This window comes from Eubalaena glacialis, chromosome 4, assembly GCF_028564815.1.
Source record: "Eubalaena glacialis isolate mEubGla1 chromosome 4, mEubGla1.1.hap2.+ XY, whole genome shotgun sequence".
Taxonomy (NCBI): Eukaryota; Metazoa; Chordata; class Mammalia; order Artiodactyla; family Balaenidae; genus Eubalaena; species Eubalaena glacialis.
In genome coordinates this window covers 111,343,777-111,356,113 of record NC_083719.1, presented here as the reverse complement: position 1 = coordinate 111,356,113, position 12,337 = coordinate 111,343,777, and the positions used below count along the sequence as shown (strand labels likewise).

The 12,337-nt window shown below is 36.4% G+C and overlaps 1 protein-coding gene across 1 annotated transcript in view; it reads right to left on the bottom strand.

Moving 5' to 3' along the window:
• The window catches only part of HSPA4 (heat shock protein family A (Hsp70) member 4), a 42,155-nt gene that overhangs the window by 4,021 nt on the left and 25,797 nt on the right, over positions 1-12,337 (bottom strand). Inside the window, exons 8-16 of the mRNA XM_061189597.1 lie at positions 10,601-10,677; positions 8,957-9,108; positions 8,357-8,463; positions 7,807-7,940; positions 6,392-6,573; positions 5,263-5,352; positions 3,111-3,263; positions 2,101-2,226; positions 1,202-1,309 (exon numbers count right to left, since the gene is read on the bottom strand). Coding sequence (XP_061045580.1) covers positions 1,202-1,309; positions 2,101-2,226; positions 3,111-3,263; positions 5,263-5,352; positions 6,392-6,573; positions 7,807-7,940; positions 8,357-8,463; positions 8,957-9,108; positions 10,601-10,677 — 1,129 coding nt within the window. The remainder of the gene's footprint in view (positions 1-1,201; positions 1,310-2,100; positions 2,227-3,110; positions 3,264-5,262; positions 5,353-6,391; positions 6,574-7,806; positions 7,941-8,356; positions 8,464-8,956; positions 9,109-10,600; positions 10,678-12,337) is intronic.

The window sequence follows — 12,337 nt, the reverse complement described above, 5'->3', positions numbered from 1 at the left end:
GACAGTGATATACAACACCATACATGAAGTACACTTGAAAAAATAAAAACAAAAAATTTTTTTAAACCTGTATCTGACAAAGCCTCCAGCTGTAACCATCAATTTACCAGATAAGATTAAACACCAGAGTTGAAAAGGAGCAAAATTCAGACCAGGAATAAATCCTCCAGCACGAATGATCAAGTTTTTTCATCAACTAAGTAAGGGAGGAGAAATGATGGAAGGAGAACTACAGACACAGATTTAAGAGACATATCAACAGAATGTATGGACCCTGTTTGGATCCTGAGTCAAACAAACTAAAAAATAATTTATGAAGCAACTGGAACCTGAAAACGGACTGAAAATATGGTGGTATTAAGGAATTTTTATGCGTGTGATAATGGTACAGCTTAAGGCTACATTTTCTTTTAAATACACATTGAAATATTTTTGGATTAAATATAACCTGAGAGACTTGCTTAAAATAACTGGGAGTGGAAAGGAGCAGAAATGAAACAAAACCGGACATAAGTTGACAACAGTTGAAGCTATTATTCTGTCTACTTTCATGTGCTGGACATCTCCCATAATAAAGAGTAAATCAAAAACCTCAATGGGAAGGATCTCACTGGAGACTCTTAATATTCTTGCCAGAATGACAGGAAACTGCAGGCACTGTCCTTCAGCAATTCCATTCCAGAGGTTAGTCACAATGGCCCAGTTTGACAAGAAACTAAGTAATCCAGAGAAATGCAAAAAGTTCTTCTTGTGTATTTGCATCTTTTTCCAAACAAAAGCCTCCAACTTTAAATAATTCTTTGTGCTTTTAACTCTAAGGTGTAACTATCAGCTTCTTTACATACAAAACCAGACGCTTCTGCTCTATTGAGAATCAAAGCTGTATACACGCAGCCCTGCTCCAACTGCATTGCAAGTACCTTTAGGACAGGGATGCATCTTGCTAGTCTTTCAATCTCTTGACACCAAGAACATACTCAAGCTCCAATTCAGTGAAACAGTTTAGGTCTAAACTCAATTTTCAGAAAAATTCTTTTGCTATTACAAAGTTCTAAAAGAAAGACAGTGAACCTAAGTGATAAAAAGTATAGCTCTTCAGTCACTTTCAACCTGCCTTCAATTACTTAACATGAGAATTACTCTCAATTTTGAGATACTCTCCATGGAAACTACAGCATTTCTGCTTTCAAGAGTCACTCACTTTTAATTCAGCCAATTTATCAACATAAACTTGCTTTGGCTGGTCTTCTCCATCCTCATATAACCAATTTTCAGTATCTTCTAGTTTTAAGGTAAAACTGTTACGGTCCTAAAGATGAAGGAAACATTGCAATTTAGTCAGTCAAAAATCAGTTGATTCACAAATGAAGAAACAGGCACAGACTATGATATATATGGATTTTCTTTAAAATACGGGGGAGTGGAGAGATGGGGATATGGAAAACAAGATTGACAAAATGTTATCTTGTTTTATAGGTACAAGGGGGTTTATTACACTATTTTCTCCGCTGTAGGGGACATATGGATATGTTTGAAAATTTCAGAATTAAAAACTACATTTAAAACTAAGTGAGTTACATAGTTAATAATACTGTAGTACATATATGAAAGTTACTAAGAGAATAAATCTTAAAAGTTCTCGTCACAAGAAAAAAAATGTTTTAAGTACGTGTAGTGATGGATGTTTAACTAGACTTATTGTGGTAATCATTTCACAATGTATAAGAACATCGAATCATTATGTTGTACACCTGACACTAATATAAATTTATATGTCAATTATACTGAATTTTTTTTAAGAAGTGAGTTAAAATAAACATCAGGGAAAAGTAAGCTGATTTAAAGAAAAATACTAGGTAAATAATAGCATGCAAAAATGTATCAAAAAGTGACACACCAAAAAAAGAGTGATGCACAAAGTCTAACCTTTGGGAAACACTCCATCAATAGAAAATAAAACGATATAAAACTTCCCCCCAAAAAAGTGCATTTTTAATCATTTTTTTGTATACCTACCGATACAAACTTCCCTTGTTAACTACATTTAAGGATCCTGCCGGAAGACGCACACTAAGCAGGCACACTGCGGCACATACTTACATCTTCACTCACAAACTTCTCATATTCACCACTAAGCTTGTCTCTCATTTCGTACACGTATTCTTCTACTGCATTCTTAGCATCATTCCTCTCCTTCTCTAGTTTATCCTGCATGATCATCTTACCCTGTGAACAGTACAGTCAGATATTCAGAAAACTGAGACAATTTCCCCTTAACTATTAAGTAATATAAAGGTAGAGAAGCCTTCTTCCTCAAATCCTTTTAGTTCTGCGAATCATCCACGGAAAGAGAGCTGGAAGCATCAGTCCTTAGTAAATTATGAAGATCAAGTGAGAGTTCTGTGGGTGTGCTTAGAAAAAAAGAGCAATAGAAGAAATATCAAGATGTTGAAACGCAAAAGCAAAAATAAGGAAAAGAAATTAAGACAAGAGAACTTTAAGAAACTATTAGTTCAATGTCACAAGGTGAGTATACTCTGCTTGTATTACATACCCAGGAAAATCAAATTATTCATATAGTATAGATGCTAAAGGGTCTATGAAACAAAACTATTCTAAGATCCAATGTACATATGATGAGAAACCTCACAGACAATAATTAATTGAATAACTGTGCTCCAGGGTCCCAAACCTTGCATCGCTCACCATAACTAGTTACATATTGACTGGCAACAGGGAAAGGAACTAATAAACAAAATATTAAGGCTAATGTGATTACTCCTGCTGATCAACTTCCCTGACCCTGGCCTCAAACATCCCAATCGCTAGTGAACAACCAAACTCACACACCCAAACATGAATGATACCTCCCCTAAATGTCAAAGATCTCATAACAGAGTTTTTAGCAATAAAGACATAATATCACCATAAAAGAATTTTGATGTTATGTCTTGGGATCTATTAAACTTGTCCTCCAATACCCCAAAATCTAAAATTGTTCTCAAACCCCATACAACCTAAAATACATGAAGGTCACTAGACACAGAGTTTGAACACTACGGTCACGTTAACTTTTTAGCTTATTGTTCTAAAAGACTTAAAATAACCACCTCATTTTCAATGTACAAGTTGAGCATCTCTCTGTCTATCTGCCATAACAGCTGATTCTCAATTGGCAGGTCCACAGTACTGGTCTTCACTTTTGCCTTCTTGGCTTGAGGGGGCTGGTCCATCTTTTTGTCTTTTGATCCAGCTTGAGAAGTCTAAAATAACAGAAATCATTAAGAACACTTATACAGACTCTTAAACTTCCAAATGAGTCATGTTTCAAAGGCTGGTTTTGCTTTTTTATTAACTTAGTTTGTGTTCTTACAATATCTGGAAAGTTAAAAATATAAATATTTTTGACTATAAATAGTCAAATCCATAGAGATAGAAAGTAATGGTGGTTGCCAGGGGACGGGGGGAGGAAGGATAGAGGAATGGGAAATTGTTGCTTAATAGGTAGTTTTAGTTTGGCGAAATGAAAAAGACTGTAGCACAATGTGATTATACTTAACACTACTGATCTGTACACACACATACACTTATTTACATACATATACATACATACACACAAAAACAACCTCCCAAAATCCCACTGTCAACATATAATCACTATTAAATATTCTCTAATTTACTTCCACTCTTATCTAAACATATGAACATGCAGAGGAAATTAGTGGGGAGAGGGTATGAAATTTTTAAGGATCAGAAATCCAGTAGTAATATGACTTCCAGAGTATCTGCACCTATTTACATTCTCACAAGGAGTAACAGAATCCATTCCACTGTACCCTGGCCAAAAAAAGGAATTCATTTACCATGATCTATTATTTTCGTTGGGTCAATAACCTTTTTTCACACAGTTATAAGGCATACTTATTTCTTCAAATTGCCTAGTCATATTTCATCCAGCGTTCTCTTGGGATCTTTGTGATTTTCCCCCCTAAGTGATTGACTCTTCTAGTTTTTTTCTAATCTTCTATTATTTGTCTATGCAAGCTTTTATTGTTGAATCTATCCACCTTTTCCTTTGTGATTACTTTCATTGCTTTTACACTTTGAAAGCTCTTGCTGATCCACAAATTAGAAAAATATCCATTCCAGTTGTTTTTTATTTGTAACTTTCAAGTAATCTAGAATACAAAGTCATTTCCCCATTTCCTGTCCAAATCTTAAATCAGGGCTGATTTATGTATCATTTGTATTTTATTTCCCTTAGAAACAATACTATGAAAGGCGTCAGTTCCCGAGCCACCTCAGGGAAGCAACATAAATAACAAACCCCATGAAACTTGCCACAGCTCCACAGCATTGGGCGGGGGGCGGGGGGGGGGGGGGGGCGGGGGGCAGGCAGGCGGGTCCACCTCTCTTTCTCCTCCCCAACCTTCCCAAACACAGAAAAATACGTACTTCTCTTGCCCACTGCTGCCCCCAACCCAGGCTATAACAGGTCTTCCACCTTGGAAAAGGCCTACAGTACACTGAAGCATCTATGAGGATGATTTCCTCTGCCATTTTTTTTTTACAATTATTTGCACGGCTAAAGGAATAAAATTTGTTAACTGATATGAAAATGGGTACCAGACTTAAGGCTCCTAAAGGCTCTGCCAAACTTTTTTAAATGCCACAATCAGAAATACCTTAAAAGGTGAAATTATACACTGCAATGTCATAAATAATTTGAAAGAAAAGCTGTTTTCAATGCTGATGACAAAATTTAAACATGAAAACTCGAAAGTTAAAGAACAGGTTGTAAAGGATCCAAAAATGCTACATATTCATTTAAATACTTGGGACAAATATTAACATTATTTACAAAATATATTTCAAAACATTATTATTTAAAACAGTGTATTTCAACAAAAAGAGAAGTTTCAGAGAGTTGACAAAATTTGAAAAAACCATCTTTCATTGTTTATTAGTAAAGAATAAATTATGGGTAGGATGACTATTAGTAACAGCCATTCAGAAACCAGCATGAACCAATCACTAGCCTAGTAAAACTAGGGCTTCTGAGTGCTTTCTTCCCACAAACCATCCAGACTAAAGTTCAAAGACCATTTTGCCAAAGATACTTTCCAACCATACTACAAAATCTTGCTTTAAAGACTGTTCAGATAAATGAAGATTTCTAATGTAATTCCTTTCCAAGACATATGTCAGCCAAAACCATTATGTAAAAAGACAGCAAATCATACTCTAAAACACAATTCATACCTCCATTTCTTCAGACTCTGCCTTATTTTCTGCTGGTGTCTGCTGCTGTTGCTCTTCAACATGTGGTTCCTCCTGATCCACTTGCATCTTCTGAAAAACAGGTCACATCAAATCCTGAAACTAGGAAATACTAGTGAAATACTAAGCAACCTTCATGACACATTGGCAAAATCACATGATGTGCAATTCCTGCTAATTACCAACAATCAGACAACGCAGACTCAAATTCCAGCTATAACACATACGTTACACCTAGAACATGAAAGTTTTCCTCTCTGGATCTCGGTTACTACATCTGTACAATGGAAATAACTCTTGCCTTGCCCTTATATAAATAAGAGCGGCTATAGAACTACATTGTAAAACCATAGCAGTACTTATAAGCACACAGCGTGGCAATATTTAACACAATAAAATCTGAAGAAAGCATGAGTTTCTCCTAGCTTCCTCATGAATACATTTCTCTCAAAAGTCTTAACTTTTTCTAGCAGTTTTTAAATCAGCCTTTCCATCCTCAAAAGTACAACCACTGTGTACATTAGGGGAGGTGGACACCTTGAAAATTCTGTTAAAGGTGTTAAAAGAACAAAGGCTGACAGAAATGACAAAGAAGGGAAAAGTTTGTAGAGACCTTGAACCACACTGGCTTTCAATGCCTGCAGCACATTATAATGACCTCGGAGGCTTTTAAAACTGACACCTGGGCTCTAGCCCAGACCAAGTCAAACAAAATCTGTGGGGATGAGACCCCAAACACTTATAGTTTTATAAATCCTTGATTTTTATACACAATAAGTACAAGACCCAGTGCATGATTCCAACAAATAAGTGTGAATTCTATGCTACTTGTGGAAATAATCAACTGAGACTCAGCATTCTCCAGTAATCAGAAAGAACCAAGAATAAGTCAAAATTGAGAGGTGCATGGTCTGAAGGAGGAAGCCAACTATGTCCCATTTCTATACAAATTCTGTATAAAGACTTTGTGTTAGTTCACATATGGTGGGGTATGCATGCAAACCTACTCTCAGCAGCTCTGTCACCCAGTCTATTTGCTAGAATTTCTAGACAAGTGTCACCTCTGAGCCATTATGAATGGCCTAAAATGGTATAAGATTGTCTAGATTACCTCTTCCTCCTTTGCATTCTGATCTGTTTCCATCGGTTCCTCATTTTCTTCAAACTTGTGCACTTCCACTAGAGATGCACTGGACACACTGAAAATGCCATGGACATTTACTCGAACCTTGACTTTCACTTTTGAACTGGAGCCATCAGACTGAGGGGTGACTTTCTGAACTGAAAACTGAGCTAAGGACATAAGAAAGACAAAAGAGAACACATAACCTAAGAGGATGAATTCAAACACAAATACATGCCCATACTGCCAGGTTATGTCCATTTCTCAGTGAAAGGTCAGTAACATGATACTTCAAATAAGCAAAGTGGGCACTCTTAGAATCTTACTAAATCATCAGATTTCTCCTTCTTCTCTCACATATAGTCAAACTCTTATTTATCTTGTCTCAATTAAGGACTCAAGTACCTCCTAACTCTTCAAACATATCCTTCCCTCCAGTGCCTTATTCCAATTCATCTTTATAGGCTACTGCCAGATAAATTCCTAGAATAGATTTGTCCCACTTTCTTCTACTGAAAACCCCAGTGATTCCATACTGCTTGTCACTTATCAAGAAACTGCCATTTCTAGATTCAGTTACTATACCAGGGTTTTGTTTATGTTTTTTAATTCATAAAACTCTGTAAAGTATGAATTATCACACCTAGTCCTGTTTTACAAATGAGGAAAACAGAGTAGGTTAACTTTCCAAGCTTCTAAGTGCCATTCAGGATATTCCTAATACTTTACCCATGTATTCTAGTTCTGTAATTATCATGTTAACTCTAGTTTCTCTCTCCTCGACTGGTATTATATCCAGATTCTAAGTTTCTCAGAGTCAATGAAGACTCAAGCCAACATGGTTCCATAACCTGTGATACTGATTATGACAATTTCTTAATGATTTTCTGTGTACACCTAACTCTATGTTAGGGTCAGAATTGAATCTCTTCAACTCCTTTCAGTAACTAGCACCACATTATGCACAAGGTATAACAATAATGTGCATTAACCAAGAACTACAGCCCAGGGAATTCCCTGGCGGTCCAGTGGTTAGGACTCTGCGCTTTCACTGCCGAGGGCGTGGGTTCGATCCCTGGTCGGGGAACTAACTTCCCGCAAGCCGCACAGAGCATCAGTCAATCAATCAATCAATCAATCAATAAAAATAAAAATTAAACTAAAAAAAATTTTAATTAAAAAAAAAAGAAAACAAGAACTACAGCCCACAATAGGAGATCCAATTAAATAATGACCATCCTGCTGGTTCTAAACCTGGTAATACGACTGAAAGTGGTTTTTTTGTGCATGTGATCTAAAATACCTAAGTTTCAGCATACTCTACTTGCTTTGCTATTCCAGTTCTCCCAAGCACACATAATTTTTCTTTTCTTTTTTTTTTTAATTCTCAACTCTTTACTTACCTATAGCAGGATCTGGATAGGGTAAATCCTGAGGAGAGCTATAATAGGCCTCAAGAGTGAAAGGTTCCTTTCTATAAAATGTGAGTACTTTAGAGAAAGGAGCAGCATGATTTTTTGAAAAGACTTCACAGTCACTGAACAGAGGAAAAAGACAAAAACACAAATTTAGGACATTGCTAACACTTTTTACCCATGTATTCTAGGTTTGTAATTACCGTATAGTTCTAGTTACTCTTCTCAACTGGCACTGTTTGCAGATTATAAGAGTTCCCAAGAAAAAAAATATGTATATGTGTGTGTGTGTGTGTGTCTAGTGTCAGTTTTAAACATATATATATATACTTCAATCAGTACATAAAAGGCACCAATTATTTCAGCAGGATCAAATAAAAGAAGCTAGTAAGGACACAAACTTATTCTGATGAATGACTAAATAATCACTTTGCTTCATGCACTACAGCAAAATATTACAGATGTGTATAACTTGAAATGGAGAGTATTTTCTAAGACTTAACACTTAAGTACAAAAATGATTAAAAAACATTATTACCTTGACCCTTCTTCAGCTGGAGAATTCCATCTCAGAGATATTGGATATGGTACTACATCAGTGATAGAAAATTCTCTGACTTTGAAAGCAGGCGATAAGATTGCACACTAGAATAATAATTTTTAAAAATTCCATTTGACAAGTAGGCATACGAACTAATTATTACAATACCTATAAAGAATGACTTCAGAAGACATCTATTTACATTAATAACTTAATAGTACCTAAATAAGTGGTTTTATAAATGTCTATCATTTGTCAAACCACCCATATAATCTAGCTATTCCTTATTACTTTTCCATTAACCTCAACCTTTATTTAACTGATGTATAACACTACTTCATGCAACAAATATGCCAAATTCTAGTGGTATTTCAGGCTTACGTATGTTTCTAGTAACTTATTTCATCTTATTACGTTATATAGTACAAACAATTCCATTTATGAACACCACTTCTGACACCAATTTTAAAACAGAAGTTTTAGAATCTTAGACCTTAAGATCACTGAGCTAATCTCAGACTAGCTGGATACATAAAACCACTGCTGTATTTACAATGACCTATATAAATGGCTACCTGTGAAAGAAAGCAAGCTCACCTGCAATGCACAGCCTCTAGTAACAGCTTCATCGGCATTTAGTGTTGTACTAAGTTCTTTACCAAAAAATTTGCTGATCTTCTCTTTCACTGCAGGGATTCGTGTTGCACCACCAACTATCTCCACTGCATAAATATCTTCTTTCTTTAACTCTATTTAAAAACAATTAGAATAGACGTTTATATTAAAAGAATCTTTTAACTAGTATTTTACAGTGAAATAAAAAGAGCAATATAACGTCTTATCACAACAAAATAATTCACAAATGCATAACAAAACCCCACCACTCCTAATCCCCTCCACAATAACACGTGAGCGTGCACACACACACAGGTGTGTGCTCAAAATAATGAGGGCAGAGTGGCACAACAATATTGGGACTTAAGAGGTGAGAGTCAGGAATACCTAATGTCCTACAGTGCACAAGTCCTACAATCTTGGAAACAGCCTCACACAAATAAACGTTAAAACATCAATAATTAAGCTGGCCATAAGGAAAATAAAAGGGCCTCAAAATATTGGATTATCCCTGACATGGCATGAAAAAAAAAAAAGTATGCAGATGCACATCTAGCCACTCCAGCACTGCAGCCAGAGTATAAGCATAGGCCAGATTATGACACAGGTACAATCTCCTCATATCAGAAGGAGAGAAGGTACACACCAAAGCTCTGCTGTCACTCATAAAACACCTCTTAATACCACCTGGTTGGGACTTCCCTGGTGGCACAGTGGTTAAGAATCCGCCTGTCAATGCAGGGGACACGGGTTCAATCCCTGGTCCGGGAAGATCCCACATGCCGCAGAGCAACTAAGCCCGTGCGCCACAACTACTAAAGCCTGCATGCCTAGAGCCCATGCTCTGCAACAAGAGAAGCCACCACAATGAGAAGCCCACTCACTGCAACTAAAGAGTAGCCCCCACTCGCCGCAACTAGAGAAAGCCCATGCGCAGCAACAAAGACCCAACGCAGCCAAAAATAAAAATTAAAAAAAAACAAAACCCACCTGGTTTCCTGGTCACATTTTGTGCAACAAACACTGACAATTTGTTGAGAAGTGCTATTTAAAGAAATGGGCTGACCCAGTATGGAAAGAACATGCCCATCTGTGATAATCATTCTGATTTAAGAGCTGAGCCTGTGTCAAGATTAGAGTACATCTCAACACCATGAAATAGCAACCAACAGAAGAGTGGACTCTAGGAAAAGGTTTGTCAAAGGTTTGCGGAACATTAGTAATGCATTCCTAAATCAAACTTCCACCTTTTAGCCCAAGATAAAATTAAAGCATCCTATTAAGTATGTGATTATCATATCCTCTCTTTACTTATTTTTCAACAAAAGATTCACTGACAAAAAAAACCTACAAGACTACCACAGCAACACTGCTAAAGACAATTTTTACCACCATGAAATACCTGAGACTTTAAATCCATCTTTGAATCTGAATTACATTTCCTGGGAAAACTATCAGATTTCCCTAGACACTATTGGAGGTCCTCCAGGGTGACGATATTGATAAAAAGAAGTTTCATATTGCACTGAAGTAGTTCATACAATGAAAATTTGTAAAACTGGGGGAAAAAAAAAGTAATTAACATTTTCCAAAGAGCCCAAGATGAACAGTCACAATAATACTTACTGGCCTGTTCCAAAACACTACGGAGTGGTGGCTCCACTCTAGCTAAGAGATCATCACACATCTCCAGAAATTTGCCTCTATGGAAAAGAACAATAATAGGTTAAATCACATTCCACTTTTATGTAAAATAAATCTCTATAATCAAAAAGACAGATAACAAGTACTGGCAAGGATGGAGAGAAACTGGATCTCACATACATTCCTGGTGGGAATGTAAAATGGTGTAGCCACTTTGCAAGAGTTTGGCAATTGCTCAGCATGTTATACATGGTGCTCCCATATGACCCAGCAATTCCACTCTAGGTATCTATCCAAGACAATTGAAAACATATGACCACACAAAATTTGCACATGAATGTTCACATCAGCATTATTCACAGGCAAAATAGTGTGAAAAACCCTATTATCCATCAAGTGTATTCAGCAAAAAGGAACAAAAACAATAAAAGTGACAGACACATGCTGGAACATGGATGAACTTTGAAAACATTATGCTAGGTGAAATAAGCCGATCACAAAGAACACGTTATATATGACTGACCCCATTTATATGCAATGTTCAGAACTGCCAACTCCAAAGAGACAGAAAGTAGATTAACCACTGCCTAGGGCTTGGGGGAGGAAGAACAGATGGGGAAAGACAGCTACTGGGTACAGATATTTTTTTCTCTTTAATACACTTTATTTTTTTAGACTGGTTTTAGGTTTACAGAGAAATAAACAAAAAGTACAGAGAATTCCCATACACCTCTTACCCCCACACCCAGTTCCCCTGTTAACATCTTGCATTAGTGAGATACATTTCTAACAACTGATGAGCCAATATTGATACATGATAGTATAAATTAGGGTTCTACATGATTTGACAGATGGTGTAAGTATTCACCATTACAGCATCATACTGAATAGTTTCACTACCCTAAAAATCCTCTGTACTCTACTTATTCATCCCTCCCTTCCACTGAACCCTGGCTAACCACTGATCTTTTTACTGTCTCCACAGTTTTGCCTTTTCTAGAAGGTCATATAGTTGTCATATAGAATGTCACATAGTTCTAGAATGTCATATAGTTGGAATCATACAGCCTCTTCAGGTTGACTTCTTTTGCTTAGAAATATACATTTAAGGTTCCTCCATGTCTCTTCACAGAATGATAGCTCATTTAGAGTTTCTTTATGAGGTGATGAAAATATTCTTAAATTGGGTTGTGGTAATGGCTGCACAATTCCATGAATATATTAAAACCCACTGAATTATATACTTTAAATGCGTGACTTTTATGAATTACATCTCAAAAAAAAAAAAAAAGAAAGAAAAATAGTGGAGTTATAGAATGCACCCACCAGAATGGCAAAAATTCAAGATCACTAATACCAATATTTGGTGAGGATGTGTAGCAACCGAAACAGTTTAAAATGACGGTTTGGTGGTCCAGTGGTTAAGACTCCACGCTCCCAATGGACGGGGCCCGGGTTCAATCCCTGGTGGGGAAACTAGATCCCACATACCGCAACTAAGACCTGGCGCAGAATGCATGAATGAATGAATGAATGATTATTTTTTTAAAACTCTTAGCTTTGCCTAAATAAATAAATAAATTGATGGGTAGATAGAAGGATGGATAGATGAATAGATCAATAGGTATGTGGAAAAAACAAGTACAGTTAATGTTATCAGTAGACCCTAAGTGGCAGGATAAGGATGTTCACTGTAAAATTCTTTCAGTTTTGCTGCAT